This window comes from Melopsittacus undulatus, chromosome 12 (assembly GCF_012275295.1).
Source record: "Melopsittacus undulatus isolate bMelUnd1 chromosome 12, bMelUnd1.mat.Z, whole genome shotgun sequence".
NCBI lineage: Eukaryota > Metazoa > Chordata > Aves > Psittaciformes > Psittaculidae > Melopsittacus > Melopsittacus undulatus.
In genome coordinates, this window is record NC_047538.1 from 13,299,387 (window position 1) to 13,324,026 (window position 24,640).

General features: G+C 39.8%; 1 protein-coding gene across 1 annotated transcript in view; it reads right to left on the reverse strand.

Annotated features, from left to right (window-relative positions):
* The window catches only part of CABIN1 (calcineurin binding protein 1), a 106,676-nt gene that overhangs the window by 14,769 nt on the left and 67,267 nt on the right, over positions 1–24,640 (reverse strand). The window contains exons 29-33 of the mRNA XM_031047787.2: positions 17,980–18,143; positions 15,996–16,092; positions 14,158–14,799; positions 13,629–13,703; positions 506–797 (exon numbers count right to left, since the gene is read on the reverse strand). Coding sequence (XP_030903647.2) covers positions 506–797; positions 13,629–13,703; positions 14,158–14,799; positions 15,996–16,092; positions 17,980–18,143 — 1,270 coding nt within the window. The remainder of the gene's footprint in view (positions 1–505; positions 798–13,628; positions 13,704–14,157; positions 14,800–15,995; positions 16,093–17,979; positions 18,144–24,640) is intronic.

The following is a 24,640-nucleotide window of genomic DNA, read 5'->3' on the forward strand; positions in this document are numbered from 1 at the left end:
TCTCCACACACACATACAGGGCAATGATAGCTGTGCATCTAATTATGTTAATAGGGCACTTGCGTGTCAGATGCAGGCTGTCCACCAGTTTATTTCAATTGCAATCACTTCTAACTTTCTTCAAAGATTTAAGGTATTTTAAAAAACCAGATCCTCACCTCTTTGAATAAAACAGAAATGGGGTATTTTTATGCTACTAGAGACTTAAATTCTCTACATAAAATTATTTTTGGTTGCCATTCCATGATTTTGCATGCAAGTATGCAACTTCCATTACATATACAAGTATGTGACAGTGGTCACTCTTTTAATCAATCCTAGTAATTAAAATACGTATTATGTAAATGTGCCCAATTCAGGACCAAGACAAAAGTCTCTGTAGCCTTTTGAGTGTGGTCTAGTGCTCAGAAAAAAGGCAAGAATCAGAACTGAGGCACGGATGCACCGTGTGGCCTTGGCAAACCGATTAGAGAACGCCAAACCATTCTGTCTCCCTGAGACTTACCACGTGCAAGATCACTTGTGCTGGGAGCAGTCTCTGCATTTTGACTCCGCAGATGCTCAGTGTCCCTGTGTGACTCCTGGGATGGAGGTACTGAAGATGCTGAGGAGGAGGAGGAAGAAGAGGAAGAGGCTGGTTTGGATTTGGAATGCAGATCATTCAGTCTCAGGAGATTTTCAGGTGTTGCAGTGTCTGGATTCACTGGGGTAGGATGCAGTGTGGTTGCTGTTACTGGGAAGAAGCTCTCTCTGTTGTCCTTTGTATGCTTTGGAGTCGTGGGTGCTTCTCCTGTGGCCTACACAAAACAAAAAAGGGCAGGCAGAGACAGTGAGAAAATACATGTCAGTAATTCTGCATATGCTACCTGCTTCAGTGACAACTGTGAGCAGTACAACTTTCTGTAGATAGAAAACACTGGCTCTAAAGTGAATATAAAATCAATAACTATTATAAAGAAATATTTTGTCTTTATGGATTATTTTTCTGTTCTTTATGGTCTATTTAGCAAAGCAGCATTTGAATATTTATTCATATTCATATTGACAAACTCCTGGCCTGAACAAACAGATCTGCAGTGCTTTAAGAACATTTGCAAATTATTAGAAGACATAATTCTTAGTGAATGATGTCAGAAGAAATAGAGAAAGCAGAAAAATCTATTTGCTTGCAAAATAAGTGATCATCTTAACCTCAAATCGTAAATTCCCAATAACTGCAGAACTGAATAACATTGGTGTCCAACTTGGACTAATGTTCTGGAAGATCTGTTGCCTTTGCAGAAGTAACAGTGGCACAAAAAGTGACACTCTGAAGCCAGAGCTAAGAATATAATGCACTACCATTGATTATACAGATGGAAGGTAGAAGGGTGATATAAATTCACCGAAGAAGGGAACAAAAGTACCCGTAAATCGAGTATCTTCTCTGTATTTTTTATCAGCAATCAAATCTTCTTGCCTGTGAGGCCAGAGGACACATTTATTTAATGCTCTTTATGGTCTTCATTCAATGAAGACTTACTGGACTGTAAAAGATACAGCTGAATGGAATCTTCAGCTATTTAACTCCCATCTCATACCTCTGCTGTGAAAAAAAGCCTTGTTTTAACCATGGTGCTAAAGTATGAGTGTTTGAAACAGGAAATAGAGTTCTGCTGTCAAATGTAAAATTAAATCAGGCCCTAATGGCCTAGATGACCAAAGATTTTTTACAATGCCAGAAGAGTCAGCAGAATTTCACTGAGAGAACAGAGTAAATCTCAGCTGGAGAAAACACATGCTTAAAATTCAAAGGTGGAAAACACACAAGTACAGCTTTTTTTAAATAATTGGTGGAATGTATTTTTGAAGTTCCTGAACTTGATTAATCAATCTGCAAAAAAACATTTGATTAAAACCTGCCAGATGCTATGTGCACACAAAAAATAAAACATAGCAGCTATATTCACAACTATTACCACGTTAGAGCAAAAAAAATGTCTATTCTGCCTCTGAAAGCAGGTTTCTGATGTTTAAACCATCAGTTCCAAAACTAAAGGTCTCAAGACTCACACATGGGATCATACAAACTTGAGGGGAAGTGCAGAAGAAAGCCTTAAGCCAGAAGTGAAATCACTAGAGGAAATGTCTTCAGCTGTGATTTAGAGGGAAAACCCTTCACACCCAAGCACTTCATTAACTTACATAATACATTATGTAGAACCTGACATTTCCGTGCTTGTATTATATCCAGGTTGGGGTTTTTTTCATCAGAAACACATGAAGGTACTACTAGTTAGGTACATGTTAAAAATATAACTGCATCTCACACTGTATTTCTATAAAAATGCACAGCTATTTCCAGAGACAGAAAAAGGACTCTTGGAAAGCAACTCAGCAAATATTTGAATGGTATTCAGAAGAAAAATGATTAGTGAGAGGAGGAGTACAGCAACACCCCTCCTGCTGGAAGGGACCTCTGCATGTTTGTAGTGCAATCAGGTCAGCTTACTGAGGGCTTGTGTCTAGCCCAGTTCCAAATGTCACCAAGGATTGTGTCCTGGGTTCAGCTGTAGCAAACCACAACAGATGGAGATTCCACAACCTCTCTGGGCCCCTGTTGTAGTGATTTACCACCTTCACAGTGAACATTTTTTTCCTATCATTTCATCCAAATTTCTTTTGCTGCAACTTTAAATGGTGCTTCTCATCTGGTTCCTTCCTCCCTGCTGAAGATGACAATTCCATACCCACACCTTCCATTAGTCTCCTGTTCTCCAGGATGAAGAAACCCAGCTCTCTATGACTTCACTGCCATAAAGGCACATCGCTGACCTGTGTTCAACTTCTTTGTCCACAGCTCCAAATCTTTTTGGCAGAGCTGTTCCACAGCCAGCTATGTTGCACAGGGATCACTCTGCCCCAGGCGCAGGATTTTGAATTTCTCTTCCAGTGTACCCAAGTTCCTTTGAATGGCAGGTGCTCTCCAGCACACTGACCATGCCCTCCAAGCTGGTGTCACACAAACCCACTAAGGGTTCACTCCATCCCATCATCCAAAGCATCAGAGAGAATCATGCCCCAGTTTGATGATGCCCCATGTGGTTTGAGGAATGCCACTGGGAACTGGCTGCCAGTGGGTGGCCAACAAGTGTTTAGCCAGGCCATGGAGGCAATGGACAAGCACTGAAGTAAAGAAGGCCATATTGCAAGTGGTATGTGATGAAGCACATAGAAAAGGTTGAGACTAAAGTTACCCCTTACTGATATACACAGCTGAAAACAAACGTCTATTTCTCAAAGTGAAGATGCTGTTCCAGGGACAAGAAAAATTAGGTTTTATTTTGAACTGGTTCCTCCAGGTGAAGTTGTGGTTTGGGCAAAGTATTTTTGTTGGTTTTTTTTTTTTTGCAGAGAACCAATCTGAAGGGAGTAACATTTTATCCACTCAAAAGAATGAAGCCGAAACTAACATAATGGTTCTGTCTCAGTAAAATCATGACTAAAAATTCTAATGCACAGTCAAGAAGTGCAGCTTTACACCAAAGAATGGCAACCAAAGATTTCCTTATTTACTGCTTTAAAGGAAATCTTCTACCTGTGAACAGGTGAAGGGTTGTCTAACACTTCCGTAAAGAGACAGGTTCTTTCAGCCCAATGAAAGAGACCTTGAAAGAAGAAAAGAAACCCAACCCAAACCCGTTTCAATGACTTACTATTCTCAAACAAGGGGGTGGAAGAAAAAAGAGAAGAAATACCTGTCTTTAAAATAAGAGTCAAAGCATAAAAAAATACCCCACCCATTGCTACTATTCTGTAGCTCACACAGCCATAAAAAAGGGGATTTAAACCTGCTTTGAATGTTTTACTGGCCCCAGAAACTGAAGAGCACCCAAAAGCTGTAAGGAGAAAATTAAGATGAGCACCACAGTAAGGCACACATTGTCTTCTTTCAGAGATTTTGGTTTTAGTGTAGGGGCAAGAATTCCAGTTCAGGGCAAAGTCACTCACTATACTACTCAAGACTTATGGGGCCACATTTCATCATCCTGCCTGCAGGAAAACACAAGGCTTTATAACACTGCATGTGAGAAATAATCCCAGAAAAACTCATTACAGGAAGTCTTGGCTTTGCCAGAAGCACTTTATGTTCATCTATTTCTACTGCTGTACGAGCAGCAAGGCATAATAAAGATTATTTTCCTCAAAGATACAGTAGGGAAGTGAGCAGCAGTGACAATAATCCTTTACCAGCATTTTATGTGGTTTCTCATTAGGAGACGGGGTTTTTTTAAGTTTCTATTTTGTTGTGGCACTAAGTCAAAAGTACAGCAATTCTCCTTCCCGCTCTTTAATTCACTGCACTGTGTTAAGTGTCTGTTACCACCACTACATTTAAAAGATGGTGGCTTTATTACAAAGTGGCTTTAGTCACCAAGAGGAAAGGAATCTTTTCTTATACTGATGAGGACACTACTTATAGAACAAGTGCATACAACTGAAATAAGATGAAAACTCTTATCTGCCTTCTTATCTTTCATTGTGATTACAGGTTCATCTAGTCAGGACTGGACTTCATTCTGCATGCTTTAAAACAAGATGAGGTACTGAAGATTATGCAGTGCTACTTCTGTCTTGATTACTATACCACCAAAGTGGATGGAACTAACATATACGGCTTATTCATAACCAAATGGCATGTCACAGAAGACGAGTAAAACAGTCATTAGCTCCATAAATACCTGCTATCCTATTTGCTCTTCTTTAAAAAACTCAGCAAAAATGTTCTTCCTTATGAAGTCTGTATAAAGCTAAAATTTAAATGAGTAACTAGCATGCATGTCTGTTTGAATTGTGACTGTATCTGACTTATGCAGGTGACAAGATCAGACTTCTTATTTGTTAAAACATTGACTATTTCTGCATACTCCTCAAAGAGTTCATTCAGCTTCTCAGAGACTAGGGACAAACCCTTCCAATGGAAGCTGGGGGATGAAGCAGTAAGGAGGGGGGAACATTGAGAGTGATGCCATTTTTCTTCCCAAGTCACTGTTACGTGTGACAGAGCCCTGCTTTCCTGGAGATGTCTGAACACCTGCCTGCCCATGGGAAGTGGTGAACCAATTCCTTGGTTTGCTTTGCTTGCACACAAGGCTTTCACTTTACCTACTAAACTGTCTTTATTTCAACCCACGAATTTTCTCACTTTTAGCTTTCTGATTCTCTCCCCCATCCCACCAGGGGAAGTGAGTGAGCGGCTGTGTGGGGCTTAGCTGCTGGCTGAGGTTAAACCATGACATTACCATACTTATTGTTGCTTTCAAAACACAACAAACAAATCCTACAGGGGCCTGCTGATACTGCTCCTAGAACAGCTTACTGCTCTGGGGCTGTGGGAAAAAGTAGCAATCGGGTGTTCCACAGAAAGGGATAGTGATGGTCTTCCCAACACAAGTTTCCTGAGGAAAGATGCTAGCGGTACACCTGTTATGTAACTTATTCTTGGTTTTTTAACGTATTCCTGTGTCTGAGTTTGGCATTTTGTGGGACTGATGTCAGAATCCACCCAACAAAAAGAAGCACCTTCAAAAAGAATACCAGCGCATCACTACAAAGCCCTGAAGCTGTCACTTAAAATGGCTGAACAACACACTGGCCAACTGCCACAATACTGGCCCCTCAACTTCTGTTCAACATAGCATTTCAATTAAACTATGCCTATTCTTATTTTTTCCCCAATCTCTCTGCAGCAACATTTGAAAGAAATCTCATTTGGAAGTTTTCTTCAAGGTACATTACAACTAGCAGCAATATCCATGATCCCGATTCCAACAAAACCTTGTATTACCCAAGATTACAATTTTATTTCCTAAGATTACAGTTTTATATATAGAAAATAATTAAGGTTTAGATACATCTGATTGAACTGCACTTTAACCTAACAAAATCCTCCATTTACACAAATGCATGCAGGGGCGTCACGTCCTGCTCTACACAAGCAGCTGTACTCCAGCAATGCTCCATACACAAAAACATCATTATTGGACCAAAAGAGATAAGGCAGCAGGATGAAAACCACTGTCAGACAAAGTAAACGATAAAAAGTGACTTTTCTTCCCTTCATGTTCACTTAATGATTGCTTTCTGCAGGAGACAGAAGGAGGAGAGCTGTTAATTATATCAAGAATACACCTCCAGGATAGAGTGAGAGGGGGATGCCATGGCAACTGGCAAATGCAACAGTGAACAAAATGGTCACCCTATGGTAGGAGACCATGAAAGAGCTCATCCTTTTGTCCCCCCCCTACCCCTACCTCCTCCTTCCCCTCTTTCCTTGTCATCTTTGCTGCATTAATAAAGCATACAGACAACTCAGGAAAAACAACTTTTTCTGTAAGCAGCCTCTGACGTCTTGATGTGCAGGAAGAAAAGATGAAAATTAGCAGCATGTGGGTGGAACAAAAAGGAGGGGAAAAAACACATGAGGTAGAAATAGAGCTGATTATTTTGTAATAATTTAATATTTTACTTAACTCCTCCCATCCCCAGGAAAGCGCCTTTGCAAAAGGCTTTTAGCAGTTTCTTGAAGAGAACAGCTTGGTGGTTTGTTTTTGTGTGGTTTGGTTGGTTTATTTAAGTGGGAATTAGAGACAAAACTGCTCTAGACATTCAAGGCAGTTCAAACAAGTCACTCAAGTTTTCTACTTGAAGAGCATGTCACTGCAGTGCTGACTGCATTCCACAGCAGAAGGGGAAACACTCACTGAAGTGCCCTCTAGCTTCACTCACAGAGATAATTTTTCCTGTTCCAAATAAAATGTCACAATCACTGTAAGGTCCAACACAGAGATTGTCACATTACTAGATGGCTGCTCCAGAATCAATCTGAGCACTTCTGAGGTTGTGTGTGGTTCCAGCTGCAGACCACATACAGCAAACCCATCATCTATGGCATCATTCCTCTAAATTTCTTCAGTATGAGGCTGTGGTCTAAGGCTTCAACACATTTTAGACTTTAAGACATCACCAACATTGGGAACAATTAAACACTGATAAAAGGAGAAAACCAAGACCTCAGTTACTTGTTTTGAAACTAGAGAAGGGCAAGAAAACAGCAGCACTAAAGCACCACCTTTCCTCAACAATTACAGCTTTCATATTATAGAAGTAGCAAGCTTCATAAACTCAAGGATCCTGCCAGGAGCCTGAAAGGCACAGCTGATCTACATAGCCTGGTTGTGCCTTTGTGTTTATAACAAAATATATTTGTGTTGATTCTGGTGGCAGCTTCTCCATGAAACATCACATTTAGGTAGATGTAGCACTGAAAGCTGCTGAAGAGTTTTGACTGCAGATTTAGAAAGGGAAATGAGGAGAGCACTCAGAATTTGGCACCAACCAGTGGGAGAAGGTGATGAAGGAGGTGATACTTTGGAAGAGGTGAGTTCAAGCCAAGAGTGAAAGGGAGGATACAATCGGTCCGAATGGTGCAGGGAGAGCTTGAGGTTTGGCAGCTGGATCAGAAAAGGGTGGTTGAAAATTTCTCTCTCACTCTTCCGGGATGGAAGTGGTCCCAGAGCAAGGGATTTTTTGGCTAGTGCAGCAGTGAGTCTTAAATAACTCAGCAATGTTGAAATAGCCCCTTCTCATGACATTTAGATGATATACTATACTATGACGAGCCAATAGGAATTTCAGCTGCTACAACACTACCCATTATGAGGGCCTTCTACATACAGTCCCATATTCTCAAGGGTCAACACACAGGACTAGACACTTAATGGCATTCTGGAACTTTGCCCTTGAACACTCTTGCATTTTTAGAGATGTTAAGTCCAGCTCTGTGTACTGTGTTGATGTCTGCAATGTTTTAAGCTATTTGTTCTATTCAGTTTTCAGGATCCGCAATCCACAATATATCCTAACACAACCACAAAGTTTTACCTGTCCTCTTTAAGCTACCTGTCATGACCTGTCATGGTGAAAGCTGTAATTTTAGTATTAACGCACACAAAACTAAGTCCCCGGTAATAAAAATACCTTTTTGAATTGTAAGTCAAGAAAAGAAAGACAGATGTGTTTCAGACTGAAGTATCTCCACATGCATTAATAGAATGTTCTGTGCACTACGAAGCTTCATCCTAGCTTGTGCTGCAGGAACTTTCTCATGGTGACACATCCTTAACAGTATCACAGACATGATCATCATGTATAAAATGAAGACTTTAATGTGACCAATTTTAGGCAGACAGAGAAAAGGAGTATTAGAAATTCTCCAATTATCTAGCAGCCTCACAACTGCTTTCTGCCAGCACACCCCCTCCTTATTCCTTAGGACTACAGATTTAAGTATAATGCCACATCAAGGTCAAACTAGTCTGCCTCTTAATCTTCCATTCTCCCTCAACAAGCTCTCGGTATTCCATTTCCAGGGGCCATTAATTTCGCATGAAAATCATAGCTGGCAAGACTAAAAATACATCTTATAACTCAGAGCAATAGCTTTCAGGATCTCTGCAGACCTTTTTGATAACATTCTCAGACTAAGAAAATCGAAGAATAAGCATCCTTCAAAATGCTGCTTGACCACAAAGTGAATTATCTCTAGTATAACTTCAGTACTTAACCACTATTAACATAGTGACCACTACTGGAGAGCAGTTGTAGCCTATTAAATATGTATGTAACAAAAATGTGGCTCACACCTACAGTGGAAAAGAACAGAAAGAGGAAGAATGACTTTCAGCCACACCTATTATCCAGTCCGGTGTACTGCCCAGCCATTCAAATACCTGGGCCAGTACAGAGGAATGTATACCATGGCAGAGGAAGAGCAGCCACCAAGGAAGCAAGCTTACTTGCAGCAGCAGTTGTCACTTGAAAATGCTGATTTAACTATGCTATGTTCTTATGCTATGACTCACTGTCAGGTCTTCTAGAGGTATTACTTTGAACAATGACAAAACAATTCCAAAAACTCCAACACCATCACAACTCGTAAATTCAACCTGAACTACTTACTTTCCTCCCTCAGTTACAAAAAGCCCATCAGATGAGATGGGCTACTGTTCTCCCACCTTTTTAGCTGCAGGACTACTCATTTCATGACTTGAAATCCTAGCATAAGCAATTGCCTTTGAAGTCACAACCCCACTCATTACTGGTGGTCATACAGCCTTATTTGGAAGCTGCTATAGTCTGAACTAAATTTAAGTAGTCCCTGGAACTTCAGTCTCCTGCTTTTAAAAACAGTGCAATAGGCTGAAGGGTCAATAGGCCATACTAGAGAATGTGAATATTTGAGAAGGTATTTTGTTAATCCCTCAGTCTACATTAGTTTAGTCATATGACCAACTCAGTGACTTCAACAAGAGCAGTTATATCTGCAAGAAGCAACACAACAAAATTCTCTGAAGGGCTGATGATTATACTGCTGTAACAAAAGCGTTCACTGGGCAATCTTCTGTATCACTGAAAACTGATCAGACAATACTGCCCTTGTCCTCTTAATTCTGAGTATGCAGTCACCTTTTTAAACCCCACTCAAGCAACTCACATGTATCAGCCAAGCTCCTTGCTGGGCTTTCCAGAAGGTTCAGGGTATGCAATTGCTATGGCAGCTTTTCCAGCAAGGTCAACAGCTCCTCAAGCATGTGGCAAAACATGAGAATGGTGAAAAACCTGCACACAAACTAACCTTGAAAGTGGATACTGTAGATGAGCTAGTATTTGACTGCACTGGAAGTGACAAGATCTCCTGTTAACTCACTTGAAATAAAACATACCTTTTAATGTGATGCACTTGGAAGCTTGCAAGCATTCCCTTTAAGGAAGCACTCCTAGCTAATGAGATTATTACATGCTGCAGTTTCCTTTTCGTCCATATCTAGCAGGATCTTGTAGGCTGTGTGAAACTGCCCTACTGCTACTATAACACTATGAATTAGTGTGGAGACACAGCAATAGCCACTCCTGTAGACATCTGTCTGTTTTCCACAGGCTGAGTCCTGTTTTATTTAAAATTGGCAAGTATTTGCTTTCTGTAAACAAATGATGTCATGTATAGAGCTGTGGCAGCCCAGAGAAGCGCTTTGTTACTGGATAGCTGGAGCAGGTTTACAGGGCCTGTGGTTCTTAAGTCACTTATCCCAAGAAATTGACAGTCCAAAAAAAAACCCACCAAAAAACCCCAAGTGAATATAAAATCTACCTTGATATATGTCTCTTTCTGCTGGTTGTTCTATTTTACAGTTCCAGGAAGTATATGGTTTCTTTATGAAAGCTTTCACTTGCTACTAGAATGAGTAATCATTTGAATTATGGCTTTTCCACTTCCTTCCAGCCCAGTCAGAATTTTTAACCTAAATATTTAACAACTATTGAATTTTTTATATGCCTCTTCAGGCACAAGGAGGAAACAATACAGCAGTCAGTAAACAGAAACTGACAAAGTGGGTTATTATGCTTCTGTGATGAGATCTAATCTTTTTAATAGCTTGGCAATACTGTGACCCTTCCACTTGATTTTAGAAGTCCTCTGTAGTCCTCATGACTGATGCAATGTTGACATGTATTGAGGCAGTGAGACTCCAGCATCTTCTTCTACAAAGTCAACTAAATACCTGGGGAAGTGACTTAGAAAATTTCACCATTCTCACGCTTTGCCACATGCCTGAGGAACTGTTGACTTTGCTGGAAAAGTTGCCATAGCAATTGCATACCTTGAACTTTCAAGAAAGCCCAGCAAGGAACTTGGCTGATACATGTGAGTTGCTTGAGTGCGGTTTAAAAAGGTGACTACATGCAAAAAGCAAACAGTAACATTACTTTTAAAAGAAGCTTATTAGCTAATTCCTTTGATTTTGAAATCATAAATCACAGTGTGAGAATGCCTTTTTTTTCACCAAGATAAACTAAAAAAAAAACAAACCAAAACACAAACCAACCAAAAACCCCAACCTTAACATGCCAAGATTTATTAAAATAAAAATAAATTAAAATCTGAAATACCAGACTATGATTTTACTAGAATACCTGCCTTGACATTTCTGTTCATTTCTGTAGTTCAATGGAAAAAGGTTACTGACTTCCTGTGGAGCACAACTTGGAGAAAGTAACTTCCATGAAAACCCAATGAAGAAACACTCTCACTACTCCTTTCCTCTTGCTCTGCTAGGAGATGCACCATACAAATGAGCATTGTAACTAAACATACTGTTGGAGACTTTCATGGACGCTCCAGACTCGGACTTTCCTAACAACACAGGGAAAAACCTAAGTTGGCATGCCTCCTGACAACGGATACTAACACTATTTCAAGAAGAAATGTAGTGTGAAGGTGAAGCTGTCTAGGACAAATGCTGTATAACAGAGCCTGCCCTGAGGGTAATCAGGGCATTGGAACAGGCTGCTCAGGGCAGTGGTAGAGTCACCCTCACTTGAAATGCTTGAAAACCATGTAAATGAGGTTCTCAGTAACATGGTTTAATGGTGGCCTTGGCAGTCCTGAGGTTAATGGTTGGACTTCTGATCTTAAAAAGTCTTTTCCAATCTAGTTTATTCTCTGATTCTGTGATTCTCCTCTGCCCTCCTGGACAAGGCAATAATCACCAGTAAAATATCCACCAAAATTATATGAGAACAAGTACCCATAGATTCAAGAGCACGAAAACACAAGGTTCAAGCTCCACTGGAAGGCACATATCTTAAATGGAAACAAGAATAACACCTGGAACCTTTCACAAAAGACACAGAAAAACCTGCTTTTCCTGAAGTTGCAGAGTAGACAGCACTAAACCTTGTTACAGTGGTTGACTTACAGCCTCAATTTTCTTCAGCTGCACTAGGCAGAAAAACTTCAAAGGAAGCCCTCTTGACTCTATATAATACAGAAGGTTCACCTTGGAAGTTCTTCTGTCTATTAACCAGCATCTCTGACAGCTGTGCTTTAGTTCTGAAAAGCGTTTGTCATGTACATTAACACACTGAAGGGAGGACCAGGCAATGTGCATTATCTGAAGTTAGACTGAAAAGATCTAAAGAACAGAGGCAGTGTTCTGGAGAGAGAAACCAGATTTGCTTCAAAAACCAGAAGAATTATCTGGAGGTTTCAGAAACATTTATTTTGAAAAACAGGCAAGATAGGTATTCAAACCCTTTTCACATTAAGACAGAATTTAACTTGCTAACATCAGAGATGTACCTCCTTAAATTAAAGCTTACGCTTTTGCAAAGCAGAGACAGCTGTATTTTACGGAAGAAAAGCCTCATCCAAATTTGGGAGGATGACAAGAAATTCTGAAAAGCTTTTACTGTCCATCCTTCCATTTTTATGGAAGTCCATGCCGAGGCAAGGTGACTGAAAATCCAGCAATTCTCCCTCTCCCTGCAACCATAATACTTTTTTCTGGTAACTGGCAAGCTGGAATGCATTGTGTGGATATCTCTAGAGTAGTCAGAGGGTATACTTCTCCTTGTACACCTCTGCTAAGTAAGGCACATGACAGGTAGATGAAGTTACAGGAGATAACAGGAAGATGAAGTAATAGAAATACATGAGAGACAAAAGAGACAACCTGCAGAAAACTGCAATAAATTTCTGCAGTTCATAGAACAAGTTTGTTCAAGACTTTCCTGAAAGAGCTCTACTTTAAATAAGTAGGGAATGTGATTCAACGTATTCATATAGTTGTCTACTTTTCTTGTGCAGAATACTTACGAGACACTTCCTGTTTTACAAACTTAAGCATGATACAGACAAGCACTGGTGAAACACTCAAAGACAACAGGTTTATAAACTGCACTCCAACAGATTTTTTCAAGTACTTTTAGACAAATACTATTTTAATTACTTTTTGAGAGCTAGCAATCAATAACACAGGCTATGTTTTCATAGCATAAAACAGGCACAAAGCCCCACACAGTATTAAACCACAGACTATTCACTATTAACATAGATTTTTCTTCAAAACATATTTTATCTTCCAGTCAAAATCTAAATAACTGGTTCCTTGTGTGCTGATGGCAAAAATCACAAAGAGAACAAAAAACTTGGGAGCTTTCAACCAATGGTTTGCTGGCAAAATGAATGACCTCTATATATGTCATTCATCCAGTTTTCTTCTTGGCTTTCACTTCACATTAAGGACTGACAAACAGCCAGCCCTTTACAGCTTTTTAATTGTTTGCTGGATGAACCCAGAAACTACAAACTAAAAAAACCATGAGTAATATAAGAGAGTTAAAATCAGATTTTCAGCCGTTCAAGTTGAGAGAAAAGATATTTGAGATCTCCAGATCAGAGTGCAATGTTAGCAAGGGAAAAGCTTATGAGGTTGTTAGCCCTTAGGGATCAGATAGAAGTAACTACTATCTATGAAATGCCGAGGAATGATGTGGTCCCATAAATATTTCAACTTGAAGATTGATTGAGGTTTTCCCAAAACCTTTTGGGCACGCAAATTGTCCTTCAAGCCTGACATAAACAGGGATGAGCTCCCCGCTCTGATGTGGCCCAATTTGTCTTAGATGACAACAATACAAGGAAAGTAGGTATTTCCAATTGCTGCAAACACTCAGTGACAGACTTGATTGTACAGACTAAGTAATAAGAGCTCATTATAAGCAGATAGGGACTTCATAGAGCTTACCTGTTTCTGTGCTGATGCTCCCATATGCACCTGGCAAAACTTGACTGCCTGTTCAAGTGCTGCTTCTTCATCCACCTGAACACAGAATCACAACTAATTAAGTCATATGTAGCTCATCTATAAATTTAATTAAATTATACATGAAATGGGGATGTAGAGTATGGGAGTAAGGGTGAGAAGCAGCATTTCTATGGCAGAACAGTGACCTTAAGTTATTCAGGAACATATATTCAAAGATACACAAGTGTCTCAATTCAAATTAACATTTAGCAGGAACAAACTCCATGTAATTTGCATTGTAGCTCTTAAATGATTTATATTTAAATTTAGTTCCAAAACATGGAAGGTCCTACTCCCCACCCCTCCCCAGCAGTGGTCTTGTCAAGAGAATGGTTCTTTGGGAGATATTTCTCTCCCCAGCTTTTTAACGGATATAGGGCAAATTTTATACCACTTGGTTTAGCAATTACTGGTAATCTACAATCATGTTTGAGGTCAAATAGAGAAATTACAATTAATGATAAAATACCTGTTTGATCAGCATGTATGTTTCAGACATGATCTTCTCGATTTTACCCAGGTCATAGGCCATAACTTTCTGACCTTGCTGCCAAACTCTATATGCATCCAGCAGAAGTGTTTTTCCAGACTCCACATCCTCAAGTAATTTCCTCTTCCTGCTTGATCTCTGCACAGGTTCTTCTGTAGGTACTGCTTGAACTATTCCTTTAGCTGCCTGCTGCTGATGTTTTGAGCTAATACTTAGCTCTTCCAAAGAAAGTTCTGGAGTCCGGCTCTCTGAAGCTCTCTCCTTGGAGTTCCTGCCAGACTGAAGACGTTCTGGTTCACTGCGTTTACATGAAGAATCAATTTTTTCAGGGTCCTTGGAATATCCATCAAGATCCATAGGCTCAACTGAACCAGGGCCAGGGAGCTCTTTAATTTCCTTGTCATTCTTGTCCTCTTGTTCCAATATGTCCATGGCATTGGGAATTTGTCCCTGGGACACCTCCTTTACTCCATTTTCAGTACTATGTACTACTCCATCTGATAACACTGGCTTTTTGGGAAGAACCTCTTTTCCCTCTTCAGCACTAGTTTTATTAGAGACATCTGTTGTCATCCTTCCTGAAGCAAGGTTAGAAGACTTGGAACTCTGATCTTCTGAAACCTAAATAAAAGAGATCATTCTTCTCTGTTAGTAATGAAATCAGAAGGCATGTGAGCACAGCTATGACTACCATGAAAACTGACAGCAAGTACCTTTACATTACTGCTTCTGCTGAAGAAAATGCATTTATTCTATGTTCACTCTTGTTTGCTCCTGAATATTAATTAATCCATGCCCCAAGTCTTACAATTAAAGTATTTTAATCAGTAAAAACACCACACAGAAATCAACAGCACAGGCTGAACCAAAGCCAAAATGTTTCCCCCCACACAAACTACTTCAGTCTATACTGTGTGATCCAACTAAATGAAACGCAACATTTTAATAGCTTTAAATTTTCTTGTAATATACTGAATGCAAAACTGAATCTGTTCCTTTTGGCAGCTGCAAATTAACCTCAAATTTAAGAATCTTCCCCTTGGTTGCTCTTACATAACCTTCTTGTTAGTAGATCAAGAAGTATGTTAACCACTGCTGGAGTATTTTAATTTCTGCGCTTTTTCTTTGGTGATGGTCCAAAGGTAGAAAACCTCACTACATCACCTCTTCTTTCAAAAAACTGCTATTGATACAACTCTTTCACCCAGGTTTATAAGCAAACTATTTCATACAGAGTTCCAGTGTTCTTAAGGAAGCTTTCATTTACTATACTCTTGTAAACTTGGAAAACCCTTAGGAACAAACAATTCCTTGAAAGCATTTATTGAATAAACCTCCAAGTTCCAGTTATCTTCACCTGGAAACTGATTAATTTCTATCTGACTTCTTAAAATTTCATCTAAATTACAATTACATATAATAAAAGATGTGGTGCTGTCAAGAGCCAGTACATAATATCTAGTTGTGTGGTTTTAGTTTGCAAGAGGAATATTAGTTCATTTTAAAAGGAAATTTCCAAAAGACCCCACCTGTACATGTAGCTGTTCTTATACTCCACGAAACTACCATCATTTGAAATAACAGGGACAGTCAAATCAAACTTACTGCAATGGGTTCTCAACAACTGTTATTTGTTACTGGATTTCAAAACCAAAAGACAATAATGCTGGAAAGAAGTTTAACATGTAGTTGCACATAAACAAAAGGTATTATAAATAAATGATAATAATGCAGCACTTCAGCCTCAGGAGATCTAAGGTCAGCAAACTAAACCTAGAAAAACCTAATTACTAAATCAAGGAGCATTAAACATTTACCTGTGTCAGATCGTTGAGAATGTCCTCCAACACTTTCACTGTAAGCACAAAAGCTTGTTGGGCCAAAACTTGGCGATCTGCATCACGCAAGTACTTCCTGTGCCACAGTAAGGTAACAGAAATTAAGCTACTTGCCCAAAGCTTATAGAAATTTAAAAGCAAGAACCAGGATACTGGAAAGAAAACAAACCCCCCCCAACAAACAAACCAACCCCCCCCCAAAAAAAACTCTACAAAACAATTTTAAAGCAAGTTACAAGAAAACAAACACCACAAATGGTTGCATATTGAAATCTAACACTTTAGCTACATTTCCCTCCACTTCTCCCCTCAGCACAGCCATCAAAGATGACATGCATGAAGCAAAAGATAGCAGGATCTACAAACAGAGGGAAGGGGAAAGAATAAAACTCCCCAATAAACCAAACCCAGAGCAAAACAGACAACCAGAATTACAGTTCTCTTACATCAACCCTTCTGTGACCCTCAAATACCAGCTTTTAAAACAAACTTCTTCTTGAAAAGGCCCATCAGTCACACAAAGCTATCTTGAACTGATGGCATTTTCATGTTCTGGATACTAATACCTTTTTTCCTATTTAGTATTATTTAAAAAATATAAAAATTGTATGTGTAAAACTTATCCTATAGCTTCATTTAAATTACTTGAGCATTGTAACTTCAGTGTATTCTGATGAAATGCTTTAGTCCACTTTCAAGGAAAACATTTCCAGCCATCAATCCTACCTGAGTTTGAGGAAAGTTAAATTTCTATTTCAGAATTAGCTGCTTTTACTGAGAGGGCTAAAAATCAAGTAAATTTTGAAGGGTACTATTTCAGTCAAAAAGCCAACATTTTTAATACACATTTTCTCTCTATAATATTACATTAAACTGGCAATTAAAATTTTATGGTTTGCTTTTCAGACAAAAGATACAAACCCCTGACTCCTCATTAGTCCACTAATAACTACAGTTCAGCTAAAAACTCCCTGGTTTTTAAAAATAGGGTTGTTAGGGGCATATATCAGACACACCCAGAATGTTTGCATTTATAAGTTCACCATAGCTGGCACTGGCCAATCCAACATGTCAAATTACTTGTTTGTTAAATTCAGTCTAGACTTACAAATAACATAATATTTTTAGTACAGCTATGGGCTTGCTTAGGACAGAATTTAAACCTTCTATGGTTCAGTACTTCAGATATGCTAAAAGTCAAAGTATTTTTGGCTTCAAGTTTGCTGAACATGTGGTGACATTCCCAGACATACTACAACCTATGAAAATTCACATGCCCTCACACTCAAAAACACATGAAGAAACCTTCAATGCCTCCAACTTATTGCCATCAATCATTCGGTTCAACTTCCTTAGCATTTGCCAGAGACTGATTTCAACATTTCCCACTTGGCAAGCTACCAGAATTATACCTCAATTGCTTCAATGTTTTCCTTAGATGTTTATTTTGGTCCTTCAATTGATATGAATCTGTATATAGCTCACATTGAATGGCTTCTTTTTTCTTAAGTAAGGTTAATGCAATTAAAATTAGATCACCCATGAATAGGATAAGCTTTTTAAATAGCATCAGCTGCCAACAGGCACACAACCATTGTTCAGGTTGTCAAGGATTACAGGAAGGCAGGATGCCTGGGCCGTGACCTCCCTCACTGGACACAACTCTTATGCAAGAGGCCAGCAGAAGGGTGCAGAAGTCATGATGCTCTGTTCCACCACTGAATCCCTCCACATGACAAAAAGCCTCTGTAAGTCTACCAAGGCAGCTCTATGGCTACTCTGAGTTTCACAAGAAATTCTAGGCCCTATTATGGAATTGTAATCCTGAGAAAAATTAACTATTATTCCTCTATATTCCTGAATCTGGCTAAAGACTTTTCCTAAACTAAATAAAATAGTTACACAGTGAACAAAATATAGTCAAAGTTTCACAAAGTGATGGATTAAAATAAATAGACCATACTTTCCCTGATCAGGAGTCCTCTGTAGCATAGATGAGACTTTCAGCAAGGTGTTGTAATCCTTTAGCTGTGACAGTACATTTAGCAGTAAGACAATAGAGCGATTCATATGAGACGCAAAACTGCCCGGGCGGTCGATCTCATCCACGGGGATGCGCCAAATTCCCTGCAGAGAAAGAAAAAGAAGAAACCTCTGAAGAGGGATCCAACCAAGAAGGACGGAAGGATCCAACTGAAATCTTCAGATATGGGTGGGATTCTGCAAGATACTGAATTTCACTGAGGGTCAGGGAAATAATGGACAGACAAACGCTCAGGCAGGCAGATCTGAGTCAACTGATTCCTGCCAGCAGCAAAAGAGGGAGGCTTGCAGAAGCCACAGCACACCTTCTAAATATGTTTCTGAACTACTCCCAGAATAAAAGCAAGCAAAGCCTAAATTATATTGTGCATTTTCTTACACATCTGTGCACATGCCTTCCTAAGCTAAAGATCAACTACCACAAAAAACAAGGAGTAACTTAAAATAAGTTTTCCTGGCCTGAAAGCTGTTTTTCTTGTGCAGCCACAGCAAGTTTCTATCTTCAAATCATCTGTTACTAAATGTCTCAGGAATTTGGTTACTGCCTTGGTATCATCAGTGCTCACCACGGCACTAACCAGTCTGATAGAAAGAATCGGAATCCTCAGCAGTATCCATTTTCCAGTGCAGATTCAAATACTTGTGCATACATCCTGACCCTTCTAATTAAATTTCTGGGACAAGGGAATCTTTGGGGAGCAAGGCTGGAGTCTGATAAAAATAATAATTTCATTATAGTTAGTCAGCTCCATTTCTGCCATTTCTAGTAAGTCAAAGGAGAAGGAAAAACACAACACCTCCTATATACTACCAATTATCACCATTCACAAAAGCTGCTGTTACATCAGTGCAAACCCCTCCCTTGTGCTTGATTCAGCCCTGAAGCTCTTCCTATAGCAGCTCTTTAAGATTAAAATCCTCTGGTTGTGTAAACCATTTTGTCACAAAGCAGGAAGGAATAGTCTCATTGATAGGAGACCTGCCTGAAAATCAGTTTTGCTTTCCAAACCTGTTCGGAAAGCAGGATATACAAATATTTACTCTTGTATCCTAGTTTAAAGGTCTTGCTTTGATATTTTTAGCTTTGCTTTCAGTATGAACAAAATTCTTCAGAAAAGTGGAAGCAAAGAAAATGATTACTGCAATCATAGATGACATCTGACCACAAAAGAAGCAGATGCATAACCGACTTGTCTACAACAGACCCTCCCCCTGCATGTGTTCAGAGAACCTGCAGTTCTCTCCATAGGATGTATAGGAACTTAGGAAAAACCAACAGATATCGGTGTTTTTAAACAGGAAACAATGACTTCAACTAGATATAATGCACAGCCTATCCTGTCAGATTTTCTTACTCTTGCTTTTCCTTATGCTCCCTACTCTCACACCCTGACGATCACAAAGCTATTTTTCCTTTTTGCTCCCTGTATCTCTCTTTAAAATCTTTTTTTGTAGCTTTCCTTTCCCAGGAAGTACCTATACACCTACCATGACTGACCCCCAAGGCACAACTGTTGCTTCCTCCTATCCCCAACTACCAACCTCCACAAGTACCTTTTGTGGCTTGGTGGCAAAGATTTTATCTGCTCGTGTAGCTCAGTAGCTCTCGAGCACGTACAGATCTTGTAGGTAACAGTTCCGTAAAGCAGCACATACTTCATTTAAAAAGAGAAACTTCTTCCCCCAACCTATACAATGACTTTCCTTTTGGGCCACAGATAAAACACATTCTGAAGCTGTCATTTTTCGCTTCTCTGCATGTACATAAACTGGGTTTCTGCCAAATCCTAAAACAACCAAATGCCTCATCATGGCACCACACTGCAACAACCTACTTAGCCAATTTGACAATACAAAACAATTTATGGTCAACTTAGATACATTGTGTAGGAATGGAAGACAGCCAACATGAAAGTTCCTGGTCTTTTTCATCATTATCTCATCCTTCATTTGAATTAGGCAGATCATTGGAGGGAGCCTTCAGTTACCTTATCTGGAACCAGCTGAAACAAGTCTGCAGCTCTCCCATGTCCCATGTATACATTTTACTACTACTGCAGAGATTACAATAATGCAGTAAAACCATTTGCAATGTCAGATTCTGCTAACTGCAGCTACAAAGCTGTGAAAGTGACCAAGTCCATCTGATAAAAGCTAAGGTGCATATTATAAGAAATGCTGCTCTTCTGTTGTTCTACAACAGGACACATTGGAAGACCTTAAATTAAAAGCTATATTAAGGGCATTTAAGTTTACGTATTAAGTTTTACCTTAATAAAAGTTTGATTTTATAAGGGAGAACTGGCTGGATGGTCGCACTCAAAGAGTTGTGGTCAACGGTTCAATGTCTGGCTGGAGATCAGTAACGAGTGGTGTCCCTCAGGGATCAGTGTTGGGACCGGTCTTGTTTAATATCTTTGTCGCTGACATGGACAATGCAATTGAGTGTGTCCTCAGCAAGTCTGCAGATGACACCAAGCTGTGTGGTTCTGTTGATACGCTAGAGGGAAGGAATGCCATTCAGAGGGACCCTGACACACTTGTGAGCTGGGTTGATGCCAACCTCATGAAGTTTAACCATGCCAAGTGCAAGGTCCTACACCTGGGTGGGAGCAATCCCAGGCACAGCTACAGGTTGGGCAAAAAGGAAATTCATGGTAGTCCTGCAGAGAAGGACTTGGGGGTGTTGGTCAATGAGAAAATGAACATGAGCCAGCAGTGTGCACTCACAGCCCAGAAAGCCAACCATATCCTGGGCTGCATCAAGAGGAGCGTGACCAGCAGGTTGAAGGAGGTGATCCTGCCCCTCTACTCTGCTCTCGTGAGACCTCACTGGGAGTACTGTGTGCAGTTCTGGTGTCCTCAACATAGAAAGGACATGGAACTGTTAGAACAAGTCCAGAGGAGGCCACAAGGATGATCAGGGGCTGGAGCACCTCCCATATGAAGACAGGCTGAGAAAGTTGGAGATGTTCAGCCTGAAGAAGAGAAGGCTGCGTGGAGACCTCATAGCAGCCTTCCAGTATCTGAAGGGGGCCTACAGGGATGCTGGAGAGGGACTATTCATTAGGGACTGTAGTGATAGGACAAGGGGTAATGGGTTGAAACTTAAACAGCAGGGGTTTAGACTGGATATAAGGAAAAAATTCTTTACTGTTAGGGTGGTGAGGTACTGGAATGGGTTGCCCAGGGAGGTTGTGAATGCTCCATCCCTGGCAGTGTTCAAGACCAGGTTGGACGAAGCCTTGGGTGATATGGTTTAGTGTGAGGTGTCCCTGCCCATGGCAGTGGGGTTGGAACTAGATGATCTTGAGGTCCTTTCCAATCCTAACTATTCTATGATTCTATGACATCACTGTGTTTTGATGCATTGACTTGCAATAAATAAGATTACTGTCCTGTTACATACTCACCTGTTTCACATGCAGCCTTAAGCCAAAAGCAGAAAGAAACTTGCCATCAGGAGTCAGATGGCAGAATCTTAATTCCATCCACTGAGATTTTATTAAGCAATATACAAAACACTGATGTTAAAATGAGTTTATCAGAATTTGAGTAACACTGAATTCTTTTTAAGTTGAGTCAGAGGCTAAACGAACAATCTCATTCAAACCCCTCCCAACGAGAAGTTTAACTGAGCTCATCAGGCATCAGTTTTTACTTCCTAAGTATCAATAACCTTCAATAAGAATATTTCTGAATTCAGATCATACACTGCAACCTTTTTAAAAAAATGAATGTTAGGGTTTTTTGGGTTGTTTTTGGTTTTTTTTAACAAAACTTATGAAAGACAGAAATGCAAAGCTTGTAATGAAATAACTGATTTGATTAAAATAACAATTGATTGAAATAACAATTTGATTAAAATTAAGGTTTTCAGATGATCATTTGAAAATTCAGATTTGTTAGCAAGTACCTCTTTGACAGTACACACGGAGAGCAGTGCAGATCCTTGTGAAAAATATCTGCAGTTCTTTGAAAGGTTTTGTTACTGATCATCCCCACTCAGGACACTTGACAAAATGTCTTTGGCTCTGGTCTGCTCCTGCCTGCTGGCCACCATTCCCACAGCTGAAAGGTTCCTCCCTCTGCAACAGCCAACAAAGCTTGTTTACATGAAACTAGGAGTGAGGCACTTCCAAAAACTCTAAACCGCCTCCCAAGATCCAAACCATCAAGCTGCTCTCCATGCCCTTCTAGCTGAACACAGAGTCTGTGAGAGTTGGGGGTGGGGGAAGCCAGCCTGATACACGCTGCTGAAGAAAGAATGTATCTGGAGTACACGGAAATTCTCAGCTAACTTCTGATTTTTACACTAAATATGAAGCTGGACAATGAAGTCAATCAACCATGTTCCTGGTTACACTTTTATTACTTTTTTTCAGCTTAAAACTTGCTGCACAACCTCTCCTTGCAGAAAAATTGAAGACTTGGGGAGGAGGGTGAGGAAAAGAGGACCATACTAAGCTGGGTTTTGTGAGCACAAGCTACAGCACTAGTGGATACTTTCTAGTTCAGCCACTGAAAATAGAAAGGAAGGAAGTACTTATTATTCCTCCTTGCTGCTTACTCCAGAACTTTACGGGAGGGGATTCCCTGGGGTTTAGGAATGCCTCTCTGAGGAGGGAAGGCTGACAGTTCTCAGCAAAATCCAAACTTCTCTGGGGATGGCTGCTGCTGATGCTGCAGAGCTTCAGAGTAAGCCATTTTCCAAGCAGAGATCAAACCCTACCGAGTGCTCCATGGTTTCTCTTCTTCGCGAAATGGAGAAATGCTAGTCACGCTTCAGATGATCCAATTCACATAAAACAAGCAAACACATAAAAAGACTACTGCTACAAATATATATCTCCAGCTACTTTTGACTCAATTCCCTCTTTTTTTCCAAGGGGTCCCAGACGTGCAAGTTACACCACATAAAACAAACTCAATTCCACTGCTGCCTTCAAGCAACCAAAGCAAAAACACACTTCTTCATTTGCCAGTCTCAGTAATGTCCTACTAAGAGCTGTTAGAAAACACAAAATTAATATAAATATTATTTTAACATTGTCAGAAAACATGACAAAACTGACAAACCAACTAATGAAGTTGTGCAGGGAAATCACCAATTAATAATGCAACAACCTACACAGTATTCTGGAATCAGAAATTGAACTAAGCATGATCTCATAATCCCTGGAAAGCTCACACCTTGCTAAACCCTTTTTGGTTTAAGTCTGCTTTAATGCAGGGTTACACACAACATACTGACACACTTGTAGTTTGCCTTGTGTCCTCTCTTCTCAGTTACTTAGGTCAACATACTATTTTGCACTGGGGGCCTGAAAAGGAAACAAATAGGGTTCAAGCTGAACAGTTTCAGCACACATGAGCTGAAACCCCACCTTTTCCAGCAAAGAAAGTATAGCACAGAACCTTGTACACCCCTACTCCTCTGTGTAAGCACTGCTCTATTTAGGTTCAAGCTGGTAGGCACGTGTTTGCCTAGGCTCGTGGCTTCCTGCTAGTTTGCGTGTAACCATCAAAACCAATGCTCTTTCCTCCATGTAGTAAATTAATAAACCACCTTTTCTCATCCAATCTTAAAGTGCTCCCATAACTCTTAGTATTTTGCTCTGTCATCCGTTTTTGGCTTATCTTCTTTTCTACAGACAAACCTGTTATTTTTCTTTCTCAGTTCCTCATTTCATCCTTACTGCCTTTCAGTATGTCATGGAACAATTCCACCTTTGTGAACAGGAATGTGAGTGAGCACAAAAGCATTAAGAAATGAAAGCACCCGTATTCCAAACAGTAAAACTATTAGCTGCAGGGATTTGTGCTATCAAGGAAAAAAGGCAGCCCCTACTTTCTGTGAGTAACTTAGCCAATTATAGAAAAATCTTACAAACTTTTCCAGAGTATTTAAGCAGCACTCCTCTTGCCTGCTGTTAGTCTTGTTCACATACTCCAGTACCATAATGTAAAACAATGGTTTGATAATAACTAAATGATATTTTATCAGCCTGGAAAAGGAAACAGAAATAAGGCAGAACTGCAGCAACTTCCTTTCAGTAAGTCCGAACCAAGCAGGATTACAATGCCTGGTCTGCAAGGTAAATGTTGTCTGTTTCTTTTTTTCTTCTTTTTTAAATACACACACATTTGGAGGTGAATAAAGACCATGCGTGCTTTCTGGAAAAACTGTGGAATTCTGCAACATTATTTAAGCAAGAGAGCAGCATGAAAAATGCTGACAAATGAAAATGCTCCACATGCTTCCATTATCATATGTTGATAAAGAAACATTATGGGCCATTTTCACCTTGCTTGTCTCATCAAAATACAACGTATTTTCAAAGTCTCAATTTTCAGATTTTTCAATTTCTAGAACAATTATTTTACAGTTGACTTGGCACAGAATTGGTCTTAACCCTATGAAAAGAACATGCAAGCCATACCCACTTGGGGAGACTATTATGTGTGAGGCATGATTCAGGTGGACACACAGGAGGCAAGGAAACCGAGGCATTTCCTTGCTGCATAAGCAATTATATAAAGCCAGAAATGCCTTGTTAAGATGATGAGTTACAAGTTCA